The sequence below is a fragment of the Vanessa cardui genome, chromosome 3 (genome assembly GCF_905220365.1).
Source record: "Vanessa cardui chromosome 3, ilVanCard2.1, whole genome shotgun sequence".
NCBI lineage: Eukaryota > Metazoa > Arthropoda > Insecta > Lepidoptera > Nymphalidae > Vanessa > Vanessa cardui.
The window spans coordinates 10,195,506-10,220,697 of NC_061125.1; the positions used below are offsets into that span (position 1 = coordinate 10,195,506).

Below are 25,192 nucleotides of genomic sequence, written 5' to 3' on the forward strand. Positions count from 1 at the left end.
TGCTGACTTCGCATCCGGACGGCTATAAGATTGTCGTCGATCCCCCTCTGGGCTCGTCGGACCACTGTCTCGTCCGGAGTACAGTGCCAGTTACACGATACTCACGACCTCGTTTCGCGGGCTGTCGTCGCGTGTGGCACTACAAGTCAGCAGAGTGGGATGGGATGCGGTCCTTCTTTGCATCTTACCCATGGGGGCGAGTTTGTTTCTCGATGGATGATCCGAGCGTTGTTGCTGACTCTGTCGCCAATGTGGTGCTTCAGGGTATGGAACTTTTCATTCCATATTCTGCGGTGCCCATTGATGGCAAGTCCCAGCCCTGGTTTGGTCGCCTCTGTAAGACGGCTTCACGCCGAAAATGGGAACGCTACCAAGACTGGGCTAACGCATCGGCGTCTCGTGATACAAACACCAGCACATTCAGAAAGGAATATAACTCTGCCTCCAGGTCCTTCAAAAACGTGATAGCTGAGGCGAAGTCGAAGTACATTGGCAGAATTGGCGAGAGACTGGTGCGCTTCCCATCAGGAACACGTGCGTTCTGGTCTCTCGCTAAGGCTGTCCTAGGGAATTTCTGTCAGCCTTCTTTTCCATCTTTGCACAGGGACGGTGAGTCATTGGCCCATACCGCGAAGGAGAAGGCCGATCTTTTAGGGTCTCTCTTCGCGTCGAACTCGACTCTGGATGACCAAGGAAAGTCACCTCCATCAATCCCGCGATGTGATACGACGATGCCGGAGGTTAAATTTCGGCAAAGTGCAGTTCGGAAAGCACTTCTTTCCTTGGACATTCACAAGTCGAGTGGACCCGATGGCATCCCTCCAATCGTGCTACGGACATGTGCTCCCGAGTTGGCACCGGTCTTAACGCGTCTTTTCCGGCAATCCTACGCATTAGGCGTCGTCGTCGAACTCCTGGAAGACTGCTTTGGTGCATCCGATCCCTAAAAAAGGCAACCGCTCAGATCCGTCCAATTATAGGCCTATAGCCATCACCTCCTTGCTCTCCAAGATAATGGAGTCCCTTATTAACTGCCAGCTCCTGCGGTACCTAGAGGAGAATCAGCTGATTAGTGACCGCCAGTACGGTTTCCGTCGGGGTCGGTCAGCCGGTGATCTTCTAGTTTACCTTACTCACAGGTGGGCTGAAGCAGTTGAGAGCAAGGGGGAGGCATTAGCAGCCAGCTTGGACATAGCGAAGGCCTTCGATCGTGTATGGCACAAAGCGCTTCTTTCGAAGCTTCCTTCTTATGGGCTTCCCGGGAAATTATGCAATTGGATTACCAGCTTTTTGGCAGATCGGAGCATCAAGGTCGTTGTCGACGGTGCATGCTCTGACTTAAAATTCGTCAATGCTGGTGTTCCACAAGGCTGCGTTCTATCACCCACTCTGTTTCTTCTGCATATCAATGATTTGTTGCAAATCGGGAACATTCATTGCTATGCAGACGACAGTACCGTTGACACCTTATACACCGGCCGCGCTAATATTTCTCGGGAAAACGTCGAAGAAAACCGGAACAAACTTGTGTCTGAAATCGAGTCTTCGTTAAACGAAGTCTCGAACTGGGGCCGGCTAAATTTAGTCCATTTCAACCCCAAAAAGACGCAAGTTTGCGCGTTAACCGCTAAAAAAACACCATTTGTCGTATCTCCACGATTTGAGAACATCCCGATAGCCGCTACAGGTAGTATCGGAATACTTGGCGTTGATATTTCGAGCCTCGTTCAGTTCCGCGGTCAATTGGAAGGCAAAGCCAAATTGGCTTCAAAGAAGCTCGGTGTGCTCAGCAAGGCGAGACAGTACTTCACGTCGGCCCATCGCCTAAAACTTTACAAGGCGCAAATTCGGCCTCACATGGAGTACTGCTCTCACCTCTGGGCGGGTGCTCCCCAGTACCAGCTCCTTCCATTTGACCGCATCCAACGTAGAGCGGCTCGAGTTATCGACGATCAAGCCCTTTCCGATCTCCTTGATCCTTTGGCTTTGCGTAGAGATGTCGGATCACTCTGCATCTTCTACCGAATTTTTCACGGGGAATGTTCCGAGGAATTGTTCGGATTAATCCCGGCTGCTGAATTTCACCTTCGGACATCTCGTCAAAATTCTAAGTTTCACCCGCACCATCTTGATGTCCGAAAATCCACAACAGCGCGATTTCTTAGACATTTTCTGCCTCGCACAACCACTCTGTGGAACCAGCTGTCGCCGGCGGTTTTTCCGAACCGATACGACATGGGAACCTTCAAGAAAAGAGCCTACTCCTTTCTCAAAGGCCGGCAACGCACCTGCAAGCCCCCTGGTGTTGCAGATGTCCATGGGCGGTGGTAGTCACTTTCCATCAGGTGAGCCTCCTGCTCGTTTGCCACCTATTCCATAAAAAAAAAAAAAAAAAAAAAAAAAAAATAATGGAAAAATGCTGAACTATAATATTAAAATTTCAGGAAGTACTGGATCATGGCGATGTCAAAATTATGGAGGAGCAGTTAGCGAATGCGATCGAAAGTATTGTTGTGAGTATCACAATAATTATTATTAATAAATTTAATGACTGATTTCTATGAGTTAATGTTGTTGTTACAGAATTGTCCATCTTGTGCGTTGGGTACAAATGCGATAGTTTGGAGCACAGATGTCTAGTGCGAACTCGCGTGTAATTTATGTAAGTATGAATTGTATTATTTTCATCATGAATAATAAAATTATACTCGAAGCTTATAATTACTTACAATAAAAAAATGGAAATTATACTCAAACACCATAAAAATCACAATCTTTTTTGGAAATAATATTTTATAGAAATAATAGTTTAAAATTACAATAACTTTGTATTTTGGTTTTTCAATCACGATTTACGAATGTGTTTGGATATAACTTGTAATCAGGGGTTTTATAATTACGGGGTAATCATGCTCTAAACAACAGATAAAGCTGTTTGTTATCTGTGTCATGAATTTTGAGTTTTTTTTTGACAATAATTTTTTCTTCCATTTCAGTTAACCTCCACCGACCTCAATCTGGTGCCTTCATTAGTCTAACGAGTTTTAGCGACCTGTATATGTATATACATTGTATTATACTAAGTTAGGTATAACTAAATAATACCTAAGTAATTAATAAACTTAAGCGAACACATATCGAACAAAATCGTACCTTCATTTCGACTAAGATATTTCGAGGATTAACGTTTGTAATGAGTTTTTTTTTATTTATAATTTCCGTGCCAATCGTGTTGTCTGTAAATAATTTTAGCCTGCCGGGATATTATTATATAACAAAACTTCCGACTTACAATCGAAGCTTGTATTTTATTTACATGGTTCATGTATTGAAAATAATGTTATTAATATTAAAAAAAAAAATATGAATGTCATTGATGAATTAAATGATTATTTAATTTTATTTGTTGTTTTTTTTTCTTAATCGAAACTTACTTTTTAGATTTTCACTCTTCTTCGATTTGGTCTTTCTGCCAAATATTTAAAATTCTTAAATGTCACTTTTTGACACTTCAAATTAAAAAAGTCTTCGACGAAACAGTGTGACAATGACACCTTAAAAATTGGAAAAATATAATAAAAATTTAAAATAATAACCGCAGTAGCAATGAACAGCATTTAATTACTTGTAATTAGTGTACTTTATTATATCGTAGCTTACGATAGTGATATTATGTGACTTAGTATTTTAAATTAGGCGTTCATATTGCCTTGTTAGTTCTTTAGAATAATTTGTAGCTCTTAGAGAAAGAGTACGATCGTATTAATTTAATGGAAACATACCTTGCAATTCCTTCAATTAAATATAATGTATGACACATATAATTTCTTACAGATCCCCAAAACTAAGAATATTGCAACACCGCGGACGATAAAGAAACATAATTGTTTGAAATTAGACCATTGACCATGTCCATAAATAATTTGACACCAAACGTATTAAAAACTCTATCCTATAACGGAATGACTGAATCCCGAATCGATTCTTGTTGTTCATGCTCCCATTGTAACTTACGTTTGTGCTTTGAATTACGTAAAAAAAAATCTTGTACGTGTAGTGAATGCAAACAGCCGAAAAAATGTGCCAGATTAACGAAAAAGCTCGCTGATAAAGAGCCCTATTCAACAAATATTGATGAGACTTCGGTAAAAAATAAAATTAATCAAGATGAAAAAGAGTTATTTCAAGTAACAACTGAAGCAGCAAATTCTACTATTGGCAATCGTGAATATGCAACAAATATCAGCAAATATACTAACACGATAACACCTACAGACAATGCAAAAAGTAATATAGCTTGGATAAAAAATGAAATAAATCAAATTAAAAATGAACTATGCCACGTAATAACTGATGCAACAAATTCATTTACCAATATTTATAAATTTACAACAAATGTTAGCAAGGATGCTTCACTAACCAAAAATGTACCCTATCCTACAACACTTAATAAGAATTTGACAATAAATGAAGTAAATCAACATGAAAAAGAATTATCTCCTGTAATAAATCAAGAAGAAAATTCATCTATTGATAAACGGAAAAATACAACAGATATCAGTAAAGATATTTCTATTTCAAAAAATCCTCATGCTACAGAAGTAAATGAGGACTTAATAAAATATAAAATAAATGAGCTTGAAAAAGAAATTTGCCAAGTAATAAACGTAGATGCTAATTCATCTATTAATAAACGGAAAAATATAAAAGATATCAGTAAAAATATTTCTATTCCAAAAAGTCCTAATTCTACAAAAGTTAATGAGGACTTGATAAAAAACGAAATAAATGGCATTGAAAAAGAAATTTGCCATGTAATAAACGTAGAAGCTAATTCATCTGTTGATAAACGGAAAAATATAAAAGATATCAGTAAAAATATCTCTATCCCAAAAAGTCCCAATTCTACAAAAGTTAATGAGGACTTGATAAAAAATGAAATAAATGACCTTGAAAAAGAAATTTGCCAAGTAATAAACGTAGAAGCTAGTTCATCTACCGACAAACATAAAAGTACAAAAAATATCAGTAATGATATTTCTAATTCAAAAAATCCCCTTTCTACAAAAGTTAATGAGGACTTGATAAAGAATGAAATAAATGAACTTGAAAAAGAATTGTGTCATGTAATAAATAAAGAAAACAAATTATCCATTGATAAAAGTAATAATACAACAAATAACAGTCTTACAGATAACAAACCCTATTATACTAAATTTAATGAGTGTTCGATAAAGAATGAAATAGATCAACTAGAAAAAGAATTTCGCCGTATATTAAGTGGAAAACAAAAATTATTTGCCGATAATAGTGACCATAAAACGGATATCGATAAAGATACTTCGTTAACAATAAATGAGCCCTACCCTGTAAATGAAAAATCTAAATCATCTTGTACATGTATTGGATGCAAAAACCCAAAAAGTTGTCCAAAACTTAAGAAAGAGGTAGCAGATAACAAGTTCATTCCCACAAATATAAATGAAGATTCAATAAAACTCGAAAAAGAATTATGCCACGTAAAAGCTAAAGAAGAAAATTCATATCGTAACGTAGAAAAATGCAGTAAAGATATTTTAAACACAGAAGGTAAGACCGATTCAAAAAATATAAATGAAGCTTCGATAAATCAGCGTAAAAAAGACATAAGTCACGTGATAAAAAAGGAGGCAAATTCATCGAATGATAATCGTGAATATAGAAAGTATAGCAGTAAAGATATATCACTAACAAAAGACAAAATAGCTTGGAACATTAAAGATAAATCATATACAAAGTCTTCTACTCGTCAACATATACATAGTGTAGCCATTAATTATAAACCAATGGATAATCATTTTTACAAAGAAAAACACTTACCGAAAGAAAAATCCTTTCTAAAAGAAACCCCGTTACCAAAAGAAAGCACGCCACCTAAAGAAAATTCCATAGATAAAGAAAACAACTTACCAGAAAAATCTAAATTAAGCGCACAAGTAATGAATTTGCCTTTTAATGATTTTAGAGACTCACTTTCAATCGAAAATTCACAAACAAATATGTCTTCTTCAAATTTCAATAAAATTGTCAAACCAGACTTTTTAACAAAATTGAAAGAAATATACAACGCGTGTAGTTGTAAAGTATGTGAATGCATTTCTGGAAAATTTCTATCCACTAATGATGATACTTGCGATTGTAAACCTTGTGAGTGTGATGAATGTTCTAGAATGTTCTCGAAATACGTGAGAAATATTAAAAACGATTTAAAATCTGTACCGCACTCCGGATGTCCTTGCGTTAGTTGTGACAGAAAAGATTGTCGAGGCGTCGTGAAGAACGACCAATACGAAAAAAATTGTGATTGCAGACCCTGCGATTGTGTGAAATGTTGGGATTTTCCATCAAAACCATGTAACTGCGAGCCCTGTCAATGTACAGAATGTAATGCATTGGGAACCCCTCCACTGCGAACACTAATAGTTGCACCCGTACAAGGGAATCTTCAGCAGAATTTGTGCCAATGCGAACCTTGTGAATGTATAAATTGCACTCATAACTACAATGCTATGACTTCGAATTTGAGGCGTCAAGTATCAGCAGAGATAATGACACATGCAATCTGCCACTGTGAAAGATGTTCAAATGATGCATGTCAACTAAATAGCGAACTTTGTAGATGTGATATGCGTGGCCAATTAATGATGAAACCTAATGACAGAGCAAGTCGCGACTACGATATTCATAGAGCTACAGTTAATTACACAGACAAGAAAGGTCAGTTTAACAGTCATGATACTATAGTCACATACGCTCTTTCTAGTAATGACTACACTAAACCCAAATCGTATAGTAAAAGCAATCGCGACGATTGTCAATGCTTAGATTGTGAATGCATGGTGTGCGAAGGGAAAAGAAAAATGTTAAACAAATGTCCTAAACGATATCATGATTCATTGAATACTTGTAAATGTTCATATTGCGAATGTGACATATGTAGCAAAATTAAAGTAAATTGCTTTCGATTTAAAAACGGATATAATGAATGCGACTGTTTTGATTGTAAGCATGTACTCCACTACGCTAATAAAGGCAATAATATAATATCAGCTAAGAATAGTTCTTGCAAGACATGTTATCCGGTTAAAAAGGGTAAACTTTTGACACCATCTATGTTTAATGGACACATGAGTTCTTTATCTAAAATACCAAGTTGTATAAGTAATAATAAACTAAGAAAGGAAACTATAAGCATGTCTCACTTTAATGAATCTGCTAATGATTCTTTTCTTAGGAAACCATCGGATTGTAAAAATGTAAGAGCATGCCATACAGAATCAAACTATAAAAATATAGACAGTGTCTATGACAAAAAAATTAACATATCCGATTTTTCTGAACTTCCATCAAAAATTATATCATCAAATACTCACTACCAAAGTGCAGACTACATAAGGAAAGTTAGAGATGGTATACACCAAAAAGGAAATAACACCGTACTTTCTAAGAATAGCGCCGATAATATGCAAACTCCGGACAAACTATGCGAGATTTTTAATGCAAGAAAACAAAAACCCATAAGAGACATTGAATTATTAGAAAAATACATATATTTATCGAAAATGTTGCCTAAAGCAAATGTAGAATCAAACAAATCTACAATAAACTCAAACAATGCTTCAAGCCAAATGTTAAATAACGACATTTCTGGGACACTAGATGGACATAGAAAACATGTCCCATATTTATATGAAAATATGTCCAAAGAATTCATATATACAATTCCTTCGGCCGGTGCAAGTACTGAAGACTTAAATGAAAAGCAAAATTTTAATATACGTCACGCAAACTCCTCAAAGAGTATTATATTGTGTGATAAAATGTCATCCTTCATTACTAATGCTAGTCACGATTGTGGAAACAAATTTGTAAATACAAATAAAATTAACGGTAACAATAATTTTCAAACTAAATATCAAGGCTCGAGTAATATAAATTCTTCTAATTTATTTGGAGCAACTTGTAATGGAACATATACAACAGATTCCAATGTAATCGTTGATTTAGAAAACGGTAAAGTGAATAAAGACTTGGAACCTGAAGAAAGGGAATGTTTTACCGGAAACAGTATGACAAAACTATCAAAACATAACATGCATAAATGGTCGAAAAAGAGTAAAGGCAGAAAATATAATAAATTGTATAGTAGAATAATGAGGCAAATAGTTTGTGCCAAAAATATTACACAGACATATCAAACGAATTTTGGACCGGAAGAAAGTGCTATTTTTGCGTCTGTCAAAAAAGACTTATCCGCAAATGGTAATGAAGTGGAATCTAACCCACATTTCAAAGAAAATAATAAAAGAGACTTTGCTTTTCAAAACATGGTTTGGGATAGACCTGGGACATTGGTCAATAAGCTCACATCGGATAATATTTTATGTAAAAACTTAGACACGGATAACCAAGTATGTGTAATGTTTATATTTATAATAATTCTATTAGATTTAACATCCATTCGATAGCATAATGCAAAATTTGTATTTCAGAACAATAAACCAATAGACAGTAATACAACTTGGCCGATAATGAGAAAGAATTTGTATTTAAGTTGCGCCGAAGTCGCTGAAAGTAAAGGTATTTGTACTATACCCGCAATGGAATTCAATATTAAGACAACATTAAAGTCGATTTCATTGCAAACTTCGGACTGTGTTAATAAAGTTGAAACAAAAAACGGAAAACAGGCATTGGTAAACATGAATGACCAATTTAAAAATGAAAATACATAAACGTATAATACTACTAAATGTAAACCTTTTATTTTAGACTCGGTTACTTATTGAAGTGAATAATTTATTAAATTCACCGCTTCTGCAATCATCCCATTCGAATAAGTCTCCTGATTTAAAAGAAGAATCAAATCTATCTAAGGTAATAATAATTTAATTGATGGTATAGCAGGCGAGTAAATAATAATAGCGGGTAAGAAAATACACTTTACTATTTGTAAGGAATCAATAAAATGATTAACAATTATTGGCACAGCGGACTCCATAGTTGTTTTCGCGTGCGTACTGATTCGACTCTCAATCGCCCTGTTCCCGGTAATGGGCTGGCAGTTTTAGCGTCGGACTGCCTGATTCGTTCAGAAATCCATCCGCTATTATTGCATAACATTTTGTCTATTTAATGATGAATTAATACCATATTAAACGCCGTTGTCAATTCTTAATGTCTTAGAACTAGCGCGCATTGGTAACTTTTGTCACGATGACTGTTTCGTCACTCTTGTCAAGTCCGTAAATATGTACAGATGCAAACACAAATGTCACCCAATTGTCACTTAGTATTCATTAATGTATTTGATAATTTCTATATTCAGTACGCCAAAAGCTTTGTAACAGTATCTATTAACTCTATTATAATACAATTTAGTCAATAATATACATTGCAATAGTTAGGTGTAAATTTTTTGTTTATTGTGGTTCTTGAAATATAGTTTCTTTTTTATGTTCTGTTTTTTTCTCCTTACTTTTTTTTCGTCAGGCTTTATACATGATTAATTATCTCCTTTTTAGAGTAAATTGGATTTAGAAACTATTAATAGAGATGCAACGTTGCACACGCATTCAATGTTCAACTCTGTTGACAAGGAAACGTATTGTGATCTCATCCGGTCAATGGTATGTATGTATGGTATAAATAAATGACAAAATGATAGTTATTGTCCGTCTACATTAAGTAGATGGGCTCTATACGCAAACAAGACGATTTCATAAACTTTTATTACAGAGATGTCTTCCCATGATATTCCCCTCATATTCGATTCTCGAATACACGGATTAAGCATCTTCCACAACTCTGCTCCATTGCGGTTTGATAACATCATACCATACACTCGTCTGACATATGCAGCTTTCCTCCGAATGTTTTCCTTTTGATTATGAATTTATGTTTATTCGTTTGGCCATCTCTCCTCTATGTAGTATTATTTTAAAAATCTTTTTTGACCATTCACGAGGGAATTTATATTATGTAATTGAGTCTATCAAGATGACACTGAATTGCTTGCTGGTAGCGTTTATTATTTGCCATCAACTGTCCTCATGATGATCTTCCATTACATGAACTGAAATCATCAAACGCTTTACGTCAGACCTGATATTATTTAATGTTATCTTTAGGAAATGCTTCAAGAAAATATAACCAATCTAATGAATAATGTGTTAACAAACGCTGTTTATAAATCAGAGCTCTTAACGACGAAGCTAAATATGGAACAGGGACATACGCAGCAACTCCCTAAAATAAATGTGAGTATGAAAATTATTTGGTAGACTAGCGAATCCTGGTAGATTTGAAACTGGTTTGTCATACTGAAAGGTTGGGTAGAGGATCGTGTCAATGAAAAAAGAAATATTTAAATTTCCTTTAGGCAAAAATAAAAACAAATCGATAAATTTGGGAAACTTTTCTTTGCTAAACAAATTCTCAAGAGAAAGTGCTCTGGAAGTCAGATGCTTTCAAAATCACATACGTATTTACATCAAATATATCTTCAAAACCACACCTTTTAATTTCATTGTTATGTACGCAATACGTTCCAAAACCTCTCCTCAAAAGGAAGAGGAGGCCTTAGTCCAGCACTGGAAAATTTACTGCTGTTGTTGTATGCATATGAGTGCGAGGGTTTGCCGTTTCTGGCGAACTAAGAGAGTGTGTCTGTACGGTCTTCTGCAAGTCTGATATAAAACGATGTAGCCAAAATTTAGTCAGGATTAACGCTACTTTTTAAGGAGAAGTTTGATAGGTGTTTTTTTTTAAATGATATTCTCTTTTCATAAATAGTCGGTCAAAAGCAGCTGCCACGGTTTCAAAGCTACGTTCATAGGACTAAGAACTATTTCAGACCACACCGTGATGGTGAAATGGAGAATACCGCGTGAAATAATTTATGTTCAAGGATATGAGGTTAATATTATGTTCAATTTATTGTGTAGATAAATACTACTAGTAGGTATTCATTTGTTTGCTAAATAACTTCACAAATAACCTGATTGACCGTGATTTTTCAGTCTTAACAAATATTAATAAACTTGTTAAAAATTCCATATTGTCTCTTTAAAATTGTATATTAATCCCATCAATTTAATGAATAACATCGATGACCACATATGAAACGCGGCGTGAAAGTCGTTAGTAAAATTAAGCACATACAGAAATACTCTAAATGGAATATATATCAATTTATTTACATTGATTATATACAGTTGATCAGGAGTACATAGGCCACATAAATAATGTAATTTAATTTGTTGCCAGCTGCAAGTAGACGGTCGACCGATTCAGAAGATTTTCAGCCCAACGAGATGCATGGCAATTTTGACATGCTTACCGCACAGTGAAAGACTATTGCTTACCATTCGTACACTGATCACTTCTAACTTACCATTCGATCACCAACCAGCAGCTACAATTGTTTATCGTCCTCGCGTAAAAGGAAATGCTGTTTCCAGTCACTTATAAATATATTGACTATATTGTTTATCTTAAACCGAAAATTTATAATAAGCATTGTACATGTAGGTGTCCATCAAAATAAATTAAATTGTTAAAGAATAAATAAACAAATAAATATAATTTTCGATACAAATTGTATTTTATTCAAATAATAAATTATAATAAATTGTTTTCAATAGTAATTTCAAGACTATAAATAACCAAAAAAAATGTAGTAATAATACAATACTATACAGCTTAATTTTGTTTTATTAGTAATAAAATAAAATTAAGCGCCGTGTTAGCTAAAGCATTTTAATTTATTTATCATCATCATCAGGAGCCTGGTTTTGTCCACTGCTGGACATAGGCCTCTCCAAGTGCACGCTACTGTGGTCTTTCTTCGGCTATTATTTATAATTTATTTATTCCTATATATTTTAAATATTCATTTTGAGTATTTGTTATAGATAACAACCTTATATGCTCATATGATGTGTTTAATAATTTTATTATTTCCATAAATATCTATTGTAAGGTATCATTGGTATTGGTGTCAGTCGTATGATCCATATTTTAGTCACTCACAATCTTTCATCTTCTGTAGCAAGGTTATATATAAACTATTTGATTTCATACAATCATATCACAGGTTTGTTTTAAAAAAATATTACTCTCGATTGATTTCACTTGCCATAACAATATGTCACATTTTCATATAAATTTCTCGTAAAATGTAAACGTAATAATATTTAAAATATGATTCATTTACGGCGAAATGTACCAAAATCAACGTAAAAACGCTCGGAATGCTATTAAAAATTACAACACCAATAGTGCACTAAGAGAAAACTCAAAGAAAGATGATATTGAAGAGGTTCTACCCCCCAAAAGCAGGAGACATGTATTAAAAACTGACAAACTTATGACCAATAGATGTTGTTATGTGACTCCTGATTACAAGGATGTGGAACAGTCAACAGAATGTTCTGGAGTTGACGATCAAGTAAGGTTCCTTTAAAAGATCAATACTTATAATAATTCCCAAAAAAATAATCAAGTATCTCAATTGCAGAGTATGCTTGATATTAGTAGTTTACTACTTAAATTTTAGTAGTGTACTTAAATATATAATCTGCTTACAGTTTAATAATTTAGTCCTGCAACAATATGATTTTGATCCGACAATTCCTGACACAATCAAGCAATTAAAGGAATTAAAGAAAGTGCTTTGTGGTGTAACACATAAGGTTGAAAATTGCTCGCAGTACGTTAGTCAGAGGCCACGGAGTCCCTCGTACGTGGTAACAGCTGATGGATCTCAATGGCAGAGCTTAGACAATGTTGATGACGTTGAGGAATATCTCAGCGCTGAGAAAGGTGAGATATAAGTAACTGTTTAGTAGGTGAAGTAGGTAAATGAAGAATTAAATAGTTTCATTAAATGTTGCCATGCGATGATCATCATCTTCGCCTAAAAGGAGAAATTGTTTTCTGTGAAACAATTAGTACATGTTTGAATTTTAAATAAATAAGTAATTCCTCATTTTATTGACATTCGTGAGGATTATATGTAAGATAATATAAAAATAAAACACTAAAATTATTCGATAATTTAATTTGTAGCTAAGATATTAAGTGGCCCAACTAATACTAGTGAAAACATTTATATATCTGAAATACCCCAAGTAAAAGTGATTATTGAAAAGTTTTCAAAATTTAAGAAGAATAATGTTGAACTCAGAAAACTAGAAGAAAAGATTGTGTGCATAGAATACGACGTGTTCGAAACATGTGGAAAGGCAAATAAATTCAAGGCTCCAAAACAAGTATTGAGAGCTTACTTCTCTATAAAGCCAAAAAGCGATACAGATCAAGGTACGTTACTGTTTATGACTTAAACATTAATATGATTAAGTGTTACTCTTTAAGACAACGCTGTCTGCGTTGTAGAGCGCGAACGTAGGGCACTAGCCGCCAGATGTAACATGCTGGCCCACAGGTTCGCGCGCTGTAAGGAAGTTATGATAACACTGTTTAAGTCGTACTGTCAAACTTTCTACACGTGTGGACCAACTACAGTAAAAAGTCACTGAACGCACTAAAAGTGCAGTATAACAACGGGTTCAGGGTTTTGTTGGGACTGCGGCGCTTCTGTAGTGCGTCCGCAAAGCGTACCGAAGCGAGTATCGACACCTTTTTCGCAATTTTAAGAAAGCGGACCGCATCATTACTCAACAGCATGCGGCGCAGTCCTAACAAAATGCTATGCAATGCAATGCTAGAGCAATTTATTGGCGTAGTGGTGAGTCAAGTAAGGCTAATGAAATATATATTCTTTTATTTTTATTTTTATGTATATTTCATTATTGTTTTCATTGTATATTTTATAGTATTAGTACACTAACATAGTTTTTAAGTTGCTATTGTTACTTACAAGTGGACTGTAATTGTCCTAAATAAATAAATAATTATTATTAAAAGTGTACTGGCAGACATGGCCACGGGTTTTTGTCGTTATATAATGTTCAGCCAAAAGATGTCTGTGGTACGCTTAGTGTAATAGTAGAAGTTACATCTATTATTAAAGTTATTAAAAACGGACGAGAAAGGAGGTAGTCCGATATGGACACTTCTAATGCCGTCAACATCTACCCGCAAACTTCAGTCTCGTGAACAAGACATTCGTAGATAACGTCGAAATATTGAGCTAAACCGAATTACAATGAACAATATCCCGCTTGTAATAACTAAATAATAATAATAGTAATAAAAATAGCCATGTCAAATTAAAATTTACTTCTAGTTTTTATCTGACATGTCTTTTTATGTCAAAATAGTTCATCTATTGAAATATACTTGAAATCTGCATGTCCATATAGCAGAACGTAAATGATATAGATATTTTTTTAATAACTTTTTGAGTGACGTCACAAGTTTAATATTTTAGATGTTCCAGTATCAATAATACCGTCTTCTGTTAAACGTAACTTCAAAGTAACCAATGAAGATTTAGCGAAACTAGACGAAAAGGAAATAGAAATTATAGATGGTATGATCGTTGAAAATAAGCCGTATTTAGATGATTTAAAAAAAGTCCTTAAAAGAAAACAAGCATTATATGCTCGGAAGGTAAAAACCTCTTTAGATTTGATGGCGTTGTATGCATTGGCAAAAATGGAAGCTCCTGGTCTGGAAAATTTTACTGACAAAAATCTTCTATCCAAAGTGGAATTAGATGAAATAAAAAATTTGGTTACAAATAAATGCGCAACAAGCAAACATGGAATCAATAGACGAACTCTTAAAAGCGGAAACGAGACGAAAGAAACGAAACTAATCGAATGCTTTAGCGATGTTTCGGAGAGTATTTTCGCAGAGTTGACAAAAAGTGATAACTGTTCCTATAATAAGAAATAAAAGATGCTTGCTTCAAATGTATTTTATTAAAATTTTCTATAAAAATATTAGAATCTCTTATTCGAGTTGTAGTATTTAATCTACTCTAAACTTATTTGTGTTGAATAATTATATCAACTTTTGCCATTTTCGACAGATTCCGGATTAAAGGTCGGGTCTAGGCCTAGTTTTTTCATTTCGACTGCCATTTCAAACAGATAATCGTAGCATTCAGTCCTGTAAATAGCACACCATATTATTATTTGGCTAAAAAAAAAATATTTTAATGATAAAATTAGCACTTATACCTTAAATATAATTACCTACATGATAAATATTAGCATTTTAAATAATTAATGCTTAAGTTCTGTCCTAACAGATGTCTATGTTAGTGTCATTCGTTAATTACATAGTGTTTTTGTTATTAGTTACTTAAGTTGTCAACAACAATTGATAGTGTTAGGGACATGTTGAGCAACATTGATTAACAATACACTAAAATACCAAACCATAACAAACACAGAAATTAGAAACAATTTCAGTGGAACCTTGCCATTCTAGAATTGAAATCTATGAAAAAACAATGCTTGCCAGAGTCAAACTAAGGTCAACAGTATAATGCTAACAAAAGAATATTTTAATATTCACAATAGCTTGATACATTAAGCTAGGAGTTTTCAAGAGGGAATGAAAGTAATACTTACATAGTTTTAGCTTGTTGCCATGTATCTCCCCATACATACACACCATGTCGCCTAACAAGTACAGCACTTGTTCCCGGATACTTGTTTAATGCTTCCCCTAAGCTGCCAGCCAGATCTTTTTCAAATGGTGTATTATCAATAATAGGAACTACTAGCTTCTCATCATAACGAAGGTATCGTCCAAGCTTGGCGTCTTTAATACCCTGAAATTTGTAATAAAATCCACTTAGATACTTTTGTCATATTTTTGTATATCAATTATTACCAATAACACTATAATATCACATCAGTGATCGAGAATTCCACTTCATATTATAATGAAAAGTAAAACTTGCATCAACAGAAATTTATTTTTCTATTTTTAATTATAAAATGTTTTTGTATTTTCTTCTATTATTTTAATTGGAAACATTCACAAATTTATAGATACCAAAACAACTGTTTTGGTATCTATACCAAAATTCAGAAAAAAATACACAATTAATAATCAGAAGTAATCTGGAATGGTTTTTTAACATGCATACCTTAATCATCTCTTGGTGTGTAATAACAAATTCTTTGTCATATAACAGAGTACACCTCACTGCATGTGGTGAGTGGGTGTGTATGACTGCTCCTGCATTGCGTTCACGGTACGCAAGCATGAATAGGGGTGTACATTGACTTTTCTTTAGCCTGAAATTGTAAAAAAAGGTTCTGATTAGCCGTGTAATATATTAGCAGAATTGTTAATTCCTTACTGTTTATTTTAAAGACTTTGCATTCAGCATTGTTTTTCATTTTATTAGTCATTTTTATTGAAATTTATTGACAGGATTGATATATTTATGATGACTTTTTTGAAAGATTTATGTTTTTGTAATTATAAGATCTATTCTTAAATACTTTTACTTTTTATCCGGAGGTGGCAGTTCCAAGTCTTCATCATTTATGGTCTGAACAAATAAATCATCTGGTTTCATTCTTTCCTTTTGGACACCTGAGGGCGCTATATAAATTTTATCCCTAAAACATAAAAATATTATGATTTTAGGTTAATTTTATTCTATGGCAACAAACAATAGGATGATATATGGCATAATGTATACAATAGTACATACATCAGCTATATTTCCACAAAAAAGAAGTACTAATTATAGGACGGCATGCAAATGGGAATCCAATATAATATCCACCAATATTCATAGATTTTGGTTGTGTTACCATTGCATCAGAAACTGTTGAAGCAAAACTTTAATAATAGATTTATATTAATTCAAACTAGCTTCATGTTAATTTTACATTAGCGGGAGAGAATTCTTTAAAATTATTTCTTTAAATAGTCATATGTCATATTAAGAAATCTATAATGTTTTATTAAATATTTATATATAAAGTTAGTAAACAATTTTGTATATTTTTTTTGTACTACCTACCCTTCTTTGATAGATATCTAGCTTCACATTAATATCACATTAACAGGAGAGAATTATTCCAAATGTTTTATTTAAATAGTCGTGTGGAATATTAAGAAATGTATAATGTTTTACTAAATATTTACCTATATATAAAGTTACTAAACAATTTTGTATATATATTTTTTGTACTACCTACCCTTCTTTGATAGATATTCCTCCACCGGTTCCGGTTACCCATCCTAAGTGATAAAACTGCTTGCAAAGCTCTGGAATCAAGTTCCGCGGGTGTTCCTGTGTATAAAATGATTATTTTTTTGGATTTTAGAAAATACAATCTCTTTTATGACTAGACGTAGAAATATGTAATGATATATTTAAATAACAAATTTCTAATTGTAGAATTACTATAATTAACTTACAGGTCCATAATCCGTCATTTTAACTGAGTGAATATCTTAACGTGTATTTATTTCAAGCAATAGAGAATACCATTACTAATATTGTTATCAATGTGTAGACGAACTTGCCTGATAAGTCTTATCTAATTACTCAGTTCTTATTAAAGAAAGAAGTAATATTATGCATGATAATAGTAATAATTATTATTGGGTATCTCAATTATTTATTGAGTAAATACTTGACAATGACGGCTAAATTGTCAGAAATACAATGTTTATTTTTGTATTGATGGTGCATTGAATTTGACAGTTTGACACCTTATACGTTTATGGAGTATGTGTGAGCTAAGTGGTAAGGAATTAAGTGATATAAATGAGATCTTCAAACAAAAAAAAATTGAATAAATTTTTCTTAAGCCCTGGCCTCTCACGGTATTATCGAGAATTAATATTTACTATTATATTAATTAACAATTATTATTATTCATTTAGATTTACATGTTTGTATATGAGAATAATATAATAGAGAAGAGCGTCCTTTGAACTAATTTTGGAATTTGGATGTCTAACTCTAATTCCGTTTGACGCTAACGAGTATTAATGCGTTCCATCATATTTTACTGTTTATATCTAAGTTACATTTTTTTTTTAAATATATCTACAAGGTATTTTAAAATATTTTTTTGGCAAAGGCTGGCTGTTCCATTTTATTCCCTATTTCTTAGGTACTCATTTAATGTAGATTAACATCATAATGAACGGTAAAAATGTAATTTACAATTTAACTCTTTAGGCCAGCTTAGCTGAGTTGCAACCGTGCACCACACGAGACAAGATATGTAAACAATCCCACATCCGATTCAAGAATGACCATCGAAGGGATTTTAGTAAATAAAAAATCCACATAACCCATTTTGAATAATTCCAATGTGATAAGAAGGACATGCATTTTAAGTGGCCACTGAATTTCTTATTTCTTTTTGACAAAAATTAATTGTCAATCATTACTATAAGTCAAGCTTACAAACTCTCACGCCAAATTTTAGTGTTAGAAAATAGCAAATAAAAATTAAGTCTGAGATCACAAGCCATCATCATCTATATTCTTTTATCTTATATGACTAAAGTAAAGCTACTAGGAAACATTATTATCTTTGCCTTTAGAGTATATTAATATACATTGATTATTTTGAGAAACTTCTAAGCTGTTTGTGGATATATAGAATAAAACGGCAGACGTAAATATTATAAGAACTATTTCTAATTAAGTATTTTCATTAATTTTAAACATCTGAAATGCGAAATTATTAAAAATAAGATGCAAGAGATACCAGAATGCTTAAGTCGACGCTATAAAGCGCTGGATGAACTCGTTAGAGAGTTCGGTACTTCTGAATCGAGGCCTAATACTGACTGCTCAACTGGGGACCCTAGTATCAGGTTGCTATGCAACTTCTGGGATATACTTAAAGAGGATCCTGATGTTAATCTACCTGTAAGTATTTAATTTGTCAGGAACGACCTAACAATTGTTATTTCGAAAATGTTTCTCTGATAATATGAATGGTATAGTTTTCTTTTTATTTAGTAAATTGACAGAAATATTATGAAAATATTTTTTCTTTCTATAATATTGATTACACTTATTGGTACACTTTGGGTATGTTTAATTGCAATACCATGTTAATTTGAATATACAAGTAGCATAACCACGCCGCTTATATTTACATAGTTATAGGGGTGGGTCCATAACGGCAAGCATGTTCCATTATGGAGGGATGATCGTCTAAAAATAGTTTGACGTTTTCAATATATATTTTTTCTTATTCTGAATTATTACCTTATAAACAAAACTAACTAGTAATAAAAACTAAATAAATACTAACTACTAATATTTTTTTGAAAACTGACTTTTATTTTATGTATGTATCAGCAAGCTGTGCAGCAGCGTATGTGTGCAAATCCACAGAGATGTACTTTATTTGGGTCGCATGACATCAATTGTTATATGGCCGGATGTTGTAAAAGGAACGACGATAAAAAACAAGATAATGGCTTTAAATGTAAAAGGTATGATGAACTTTAATTAAAAAAAAATAATTAAGTATATTTTTTTAACCGAGATGGTCAGATGGCCCAGAACGCGTGCATCTTAACCGATTATTACGGGTTCAAATCGAGGCAAACACCACTGAATTCTCATGTGCTTAATTTGATTTTATAATTCATCTCGTGCTCGTCGGTGAAAGAAAACATCGATAGGAAACCTGTATGTGTCGAATTTCTTCGAAATTCTGCCACATGTGTATTCCATCAACCCGCATTGGAACAGCGTGGTGGAATATATTCCTCAAAGAGAGAGGAGGCCTTAGCCCAACAGTGGGAAATTTACAGGCTGTTGATTTTGTTGTGATTTAACCAATACATGATTAAGCTATTCGCTATTGGTATAAAATTGAAAATTGGTATCCTTTGTAGTGCACGGAGTAAGCCAAGCAAGGAAAGTTCTGAAAATAATGTCTGTTGCGTAACAAAATCTACTACACCAAGTAATGAATTACCTCTGAATAAAGTTCTTTGTGACTTGAAACAGGTAACATAATTTTTAATGTATGCATCGTATTCATGAGTGTATTATGTATAATATTACACTATTCATTTTTTCATGTCAAGGTATAGGATATAATGTATTTAAATTGGGGTCTCAAATTGTCACTAATGCTCTATCTCCTGAAAAAGTAACAAATCTCTGTTAGTTTTTGGTATCTTCTAATGTACATTTATCGACTTTTGCAATTATGTCTGAGGTGGCAGTCCAATGGGCCAAGTCCAATAAATTTTGGAGGTTATTGAAGTTATTTGAATTGAATATGAATTGTAAATCATGATAGTACTAGAACATTCTCTATTTTAATAGAACTCTGTAGGCACCACACATTTATCATATACCAATATAGTAGCTACTGCTTCTCAAAAGTAGAGGACACTTTGTCCCCAAAGACATTTGCAGTGAAGTCAAAATGAAAGACATATATGTATAATAAATATAACACAATATAACAATCACTCTTGCTTGTATGATTAATTTAGTTTTATGTTGCATGATTACTTGTCACCAAATAACATCATATGGTTAAAACATGATAACAATATCATATTCTTATAAGTTCCAAATTATTATGGGGGATAGGATATAAGTACAATTATCACCAACACTTATCCTTAATTTTGCGGTCTATTGCACATTTACCGTAAAGGACTACATAATAGTAAAATTAAAACATTTAAGCAAACATACAGTCATACAATTACGTTATTATAGTAATCAAATTAAAAACGTGTTCTTAAAAAAGACATTTAAAATTAAAACTTCCATTCAAAGGCGGCTTCATTTGAGAAGAAATGTCAAAGTAAAGTAAACGATTTATTAGAAACGCAAAAACGATTGCAAGATCAAATTCAAGTTTTAGAACAGAGAGAGAAAGATGGTGTTCAGTTGCTAAAACAAGCTGATTGCATGTGGTCTTGTATGGAAGAAACATATAAGAATAAAATAGGGGAATCCTTAGATAGACAAAAGGAATTATTGAAGCAGGTATAATTATCAAATACTAAACTAATTTTAAGTTAATATTACCTTCAATTAAAATTCAAGAATTCGGGAAAATAATAGCAACTCTTTTCAGTTAAAAGAAGTGGAGACTAGTAATATGAAATGGCGTAAAAACAAAAAGGATTTAGAATTCGAAATAGACCATGTCAATAAATGTCAACAAGAAATAATAGAGAGGATTAACCAAAAAACTAACGATATTAAATGTATTGAGGGGGAAATCGAAGATTTTAAAAAACGCATCGAAAGTAATAAAAAAGATTTAGAAGTTGCGAAAAAATCATTTGGTACAAAAAAGCAATCTTCGAATGTGAGTTATATGAGTTATATATTTATTACTTATGTCTTGCTGTCCTTTTATTTAAATCATTGATATTTATTTATTAAACAAGAAATAATATTTTAGGCAAGAATTACTAATATAAAAGCAGAAGTATCACGGTTAGAGAAAATTTTGAAAGAGGAGCAACAGCATAAAGTAAAAAAGGAAGAAGAAGCTGACAACTACGTAAAAGAAGCGAGACAAGATCTTCAAAAGTTGTGTAAAGTTTTGTTACAAAAGAAACTTGAATATGAAGATATGCAAGCAGAGGTCAGTGGTCATTCAAATGATCGGTTACGTTAACTGAATTTGAAACTAGTGTAAACAAAGTCATTATAGTCTCAAATGATCGGTTAGATTAACTGAATTTGAAACTAGTGTAAACAGGGTTATTACAATATTTTAACTCATTTTAAACTACATAGTTTTTAAAAAATAATATAGAAATTTTATTAACATTATTAAAATTCAATTAAGTTTATACAGCCTAATAACATTTTTAATACCTAATAATTATAACAGACAAACGGAATATAATATAAACGTATTAACGTAATGTTCCAGAAAGAAGCGTTGATATTAGAAATTGAATTATTAAAACAGAATTGTGATCAATGTAAAGACAAATGCAAAAATAAACAAGAATCTATTAACGAAGAAATAAAAGCACTAGACAAGGAGATTGCTGATTTTAAAGTTAAATGTATAAGATGTCATGTATGCACTGACACTATGGATATAAGGAGGTTTTGTACAGATTGTCCAAGGTGTGTTAATGAACGAGATTGTTTAAACCTCGGCGATCATTGTGTCCCAGATAATACACTTGATTGTGTTTGTACGACGGTAAAACATAAACTTTTGGATAATGTTTTTGATAATATGTATACGGTATTGGAGAGGCAAGTGAAATCAGGGCCGGGAAAAGCAGTGGCTGACGTAGTTTTAAATTGTTTAAAGAAAAGTAGAAATGGAAAGTTGAATGCAGAGACGAGAAAAATTCTACAGGATTTCATTTTGACAACCGTTAAGAAGAATTTGAATCTGACTATCGTGGGTGGAGCTGTTAAGACAAGATGCGAGGTAACAAATATATAAACTACGAATATTTATTGTTACGACTGTAATTTGTTCTACGATTAAAATGTTTTGACAAAAATATAACTTATAATGTTTATGGTTCTCTAGATGGACCGTGAAACTTACAAGCAACTGATGCTTTGTCTAAAACAAGTTAAAGTGACAAAACCGCCAAAAGTTGATAAGGGGACAGAATCTAAAAAGGTATTCATTTCAGAATTTACTACAACGTCTGATCTTTTTAAAACTTTAATAGAATTTTATGTGGTTACAGTATTCTAATTAATTTAATATATCTTATATACTCTTTTTCTTCCAATCTTACATGAATGTAATGTAGTAAACTATGTATTATTGTTTAAGTTTTGTTAATATTTTTTATTTCAGCCATTATAATAATGTAACTGACATTACCAAAATAAATCTCTTACATAAGGTTTTAAATTAAAATGATTATTTTTATTATTAAACTTATTAATTTCGGGATATTTACCATGTTTTTTATTTGTGGTGGAGCTCGATGTTTCGACATTATATACGAATGTCTTGTTCACGAGAGGCTCTCTCGTGCTGTTTTTTATTTTAAAATTAATAAAATAGAAGCATGATAAATATCCCGAAAGTAATAACTTTAATAAAAAAATCTCTTATGTTTTTTTTTCAATATTGAGGAATCTTGATATTTAAGAGTATCGGTAATTTTCTTTCCGTATTTTTAGGACCCTTGTCGACGTTGGGGTAACAGTGAATGTAATTGTCCAAAGGGACCGAAAGATTGTATTTGTACCAAAAAAGCTCCACCACCACCAAACCAACCAACGAGTTGCCCACCAACAACGGAAGATAAAGAAGATGTGGTACGTATAAATTCATAATGAATAGTATTGTAAGAAGTTGAAATACAAAAGTTATGTAAGAATAAAATATATTCGCCTTTCGCGTCTTAGGGAGAAGTCGTTATGTGTCCCTATAAAGAAACTGCAGCGTGTGGTCCAGACTGTGCAATGCATGAACTACCGGACTCTGTTGGCAGCGAAGTGGCATCTTGGCGACCTAATCCTTGTCAAGGTATTAAATTATTTCTGAACAAACCAAATGATTACTACCAAATGATTACTATTCACTATACTATACTCACTTAGTGCATATTTTCCACCAATCAGTGATACTTAGTATTGTTATGTTAAGATGTGAAGTATGGCAAAGCCAATGCAATGATAGGGGTAAGGGAAACTTTGTTTTCAAAGTGTTAGAGGTGATGATTTTATAATATCAAGTAGGACATTTGCCAGTCAGCCTACTTAGTATATTTGGCGCACATTATGTTTATTCTTTCAGCATATGATACAAAGACAGTCCATAAAATTAATAAATTATTTTTATATTTTTTAGGACCGACTTGTCAGTTTAAAAATATGCGAGCAGCGCAATGTGTTCTGGGCCAGGAAGGTCTGTCAACATTTTCAACTCCAAAAATATTAAGAGAAGAGGTAAATGCATTATTTTTTTTTTTAAATAGTTTATTACAATGATTATTATCTCTTTAGGTTAACAACATTGCAACTCTTTAGGTTAATAATTTATCTTTTTTTCTCATAGGATCCATCTAAAAGTGGCCTTTCGTCAACAAACCCTCATGCTTCTTCGAAAGGTTAGTCATACTTAAATCCTCATTAATATGGGAGTACAAAATAAAGACATGAAAAAAACTTGATTAAATTCGATTTGAATTTGAATTATTTTAGATTTAAGATGTCGTCCTCGTGATCGTATTATTGAAGAAGTTTTGGGTAGATATACAGATGTAATACCAATAGAGAAAGTGAGTTATACAATGATTAGTAATGATTCTATTGATATTAAGAATTAAATTTGAAGAATATTCAGTGTGGTCTCTGTTTTTGTTTTATTTAACAAAGGATGAAATAAATGGTATTGAACTAGAAGTAGTTTTATTTTAAAACATTGTTCATACCTTTAGAAGTAATTTTTATATTAAAAATGTCATCAAATATTTACGTGAGAATATATTGTAAAGTGAAATAAATACAAAATATGAAAAAACTGAATAGAAAAAATTGTAAAAGAAATCAGAGAAGAAAGAAAAAACATCCTTTTATTTAAAAGGTGCTCATTCCAGCTTATAATTAAGTATTTATGATATCAAAGGCTTAAAGGAATATTGTTGAGTGGTTAAGAAAGATTTAACTTAACCGTTTGATCGTCGATCGTCGAGATCGGATTTAGCGATGGGTGCAAAATCAAATCACTCATTTGCACCAGAAATACATTGGTACACAAGCGCGATGTAAACTCTGGTGCTCACTTGTATCTATTAGACCATATAAATAAGGAAATAGAGAACGAAATCGTAAATATAAAAAATATATAATATTGCTTTCATTTGTTTTGTGCTCCCATATCGAACGGTATTTTATTATTTACTATTCATGTTACGTTTTTTTTTTTTCATTTTTTATTAAATTACAGATACCAAACAACTGAAAGCAGTAAAAGACAAAATAAACGATAAAGATAACAGCAAAGTGGTTGTTGAGGGTTTGGTTAAAAATGAACAATTAAAGGTTATGCCTAACGATAAATACGATCTAACTGATAATAATCCAATTATGCTTAAATCTTTCTCTGGCGATTTTTTAAAAATTGCCTTAAATAAAACAATGGTAGAAGAGATAAAAAAACACCTACAAGAGGGTACTAATGTATTTGTAACTATGGAAACTAAGTTTGGTCAGCCATTATTTAGCTTGCAATCAGATGCTACAATAGCTGAT

The 25,192-nt window shown here is 32.6% G+C and overlaps 5 protein-coding genes across 8 annotated transcripts in view; 4 read left to right on the forward strand and 1 right to left on the reverse strand.

Moving 5' to 3' along the window:
* LOC124543923 (myosin-1-like) overlaps positions 1-3,402 on the forward strand; it is a 135,121-nt gene extending 131,719 nt beyond the window's left edge. For all 3 annotated transcript variants that reach the window (XM_047122249.1, XM_047122250.1, XM_047122251.1), the window contains 3 exons: positions 2,445-2,513; positions 2,584-2,662; positions 2,997-3,402. In XM_047122249.1, coding sequence (XP_046978205.1) covers positions 2,445-2,513; positions 2,584-2,640 — 126 coding nt within the window. In that variant the 3' untranslated portion in view covers positions 2,641-2,662; positions 2,997-3,402. The remainder of the gene's footprint in view (positions 1-2,444; positions 2,514-2,583; positions 2,663-2,996) is intronic.
* Positions 3,403-3,530: 128 nt separating this feature from the next.
* LOC124543940 lies at positions 3,531-11,615 on the forward strand. Of its 2 annotated transcripts, XM_047122270.1 has the most exons (8): positions 3,531-3,627; positions 3,835-8,450; positions 8,532-8,735; positions 8,812-8,916; positions 9,564-9,668; positions 10,170-10,298; positions 10,834-10,956; positions 11,308-11,615. In XM_047122270.1, the coding sequence occupies exons 2-8, from the start codon at positions 3,909-3,911 to the stop codon at positions 11,509-11,511; spliced, it is 5,412 nt and encodes a 1,803-aa protein (XP_046978226.1). In that variant the 5' UTR covers positions 3,531-3,627; positions 3,835-3,908; the 3' UTR covers positions 11,512-11,615. The 2 variants fall into 2 exon arrangements, with proteins under 2 accessions (XP_046978226.1, XP_046978227.1); XM_047122271.1 differs by lacking the exon at positions 10,834-10,956.
* A 497-nt stretch (positions 11,616-12,112) lies between these two features.
* Positions 12,113-14,909, forward strand: LOC124543810. Its single transcript, XM_047122114.1, has 4 exons — positions 12,113-12,490; positions 12,630-12,864; positions 13,111-13,362; positions 14,435-14,909. The coding sequence occupies exons 1-4, from the start codon at positions 12,263-12,265 to the stop codon at positions 14,902-14,904; spliced, it is 1,185 nt and encodes a 394-aa protein (XP_046978070.1). The 5' UTR covers positions 12,113-12,262; the 3' UTR covers positions 14,905-14,909.
* Position 14,910: 1 nt separating this feature from the next.
* On the reverse strand, positions 14,911-17,651 carry LOC124543811 (probable methylthioribulose-1-phosphate dehydratase). Its single transcript, XM_047122115.1, has 6 exons — positions 17,404-17,651; positions 17,181-17,275; positions 16,479-16,592; positions 16,112-16,262; positions 15,588-15,790; positions 14,911-15,120 (listed from the first exon to the last, which is right to left on the reverse strand). The coding sequence occupies exons 1-6, from the start codon at positions 17,419-17,421 to the stop codon at positions 15,018-15,020; spliced, it is 684 nt and encodes a 227-aa protein (XP_046978071.1). The 5' UTR covers positions 17,422-17,651; the 3' UTR covers positions 14,911-15,017.
* Positions 17,652-18,626: 975 nt separating this feature from the next.
* On the forward strand, positions 18,627-24,295 carry LOC124543691. The gene is made up of 13 exons (XM_047121956.1): positions 18,627-18,877; positions 19,316-19,452; positions 19,861-19,975; positions 20,765-20,977; positions 21,069-21,305; positions 21,402-21,587; positions 21,882-22,400; positions 22,506-22,601; positions 23,117-23,254; positions 23,345-23,465; positions 23,790-23,887; positions 23,997-24,048; positions 24,143-24,295. The coding sequence occupies exons 1-13, from the start codon at positions 18,701-18,703 to the stop codon at positions 24,265-24,267; spliced, it is 2,214 nt and encodes a 737-aa protein (XP_046977912.1). The 5' UTR covers positions 18,627-18,700; the 3' UTR covers positions 24,268-24,295.
* The last annotated feature ends 897 nt before the right edge of the window (positions 24,296-25,192 follow it).

Bases quoted from the DNA above. Each gene is read 5' to 3' on its own strand.
- LOC124543940 (XM_047122270.1), top strand. From the start codon at position 3,909: ATGTCCATAAATAATTTGACACCAAACGTATTAAAAACTCTATCCTAT. The intron at 8,917-9,563 runs GTAATAATAATT...TCTCCTTTTTAG, and splicing joins AAGAATCAAATCTATCTAAG to AGTAAATTGGATTTAGAAAC. The intron at 9,669-10,169 runs GTATGTATGTAT...TGTTATCTTTAG, and splicing joins GTGATCTCATCCGGTCAATG to GAAATGCTTCAAGAAAATAT.
- LOC124543810 (XM_047122114.1), top strand. From the start codon at position 12,263: ATGTACCAAAATCAACGTAAAAACGCTCGGAATGCTATTAAAAATTAC. The intron at 12,865-13,110 runs GTGAGATATAAG...TTTAATTTGTAG, and splicing joins ATATCTCAGCGCTGAGAAAG to CTAAGATATTAAGTGGCCCA. The intron at 13,363-14,434 runs GTACGTTACTGT...TTAATATTTTAG, and splicing joins AAAAAGCGATACAGATCAAG to ATGTTCCAGTATCAATAATA.
- LOC124543811 (XM_047122115.1), bottom strand. The intron at 16,593-17,180 runs GTAGGTAGTACA...TTTATGTTTTAG, and splicing joins GGAATATCTATCAAAGAAGG to GGATAAAATTTATATAGCGC. The intron at 15,791-16,111 runs GTATGCATGTTA...TACAAATTTCAG, and splicing joins CACACCAAGAGATGATTAAG to GGTATTAAAGACGCCAAGCT.
- LOC124543691 (XM_047121956.1), top strand. From the start codon at position 18,701: ATGCAAGAGATACCAGAATGCTTAAGTCGACGCTATAAAGCGCTGGAT. The intron at 20,978-21,068 runs GTATAATTATCA...AACTCTTTTCAG, and splicing joins AAAAGGAATTATTGAAGCAG to TTAAAAGAAGTGGAGACTAG. The intron at 23,888-23,996 runs GTAAATGCATTA...TTTTTCTCATAG, and splicing joins CAAAAATATTAAGAGAAGAG to GATCCATCTAAAAGTGGCCT.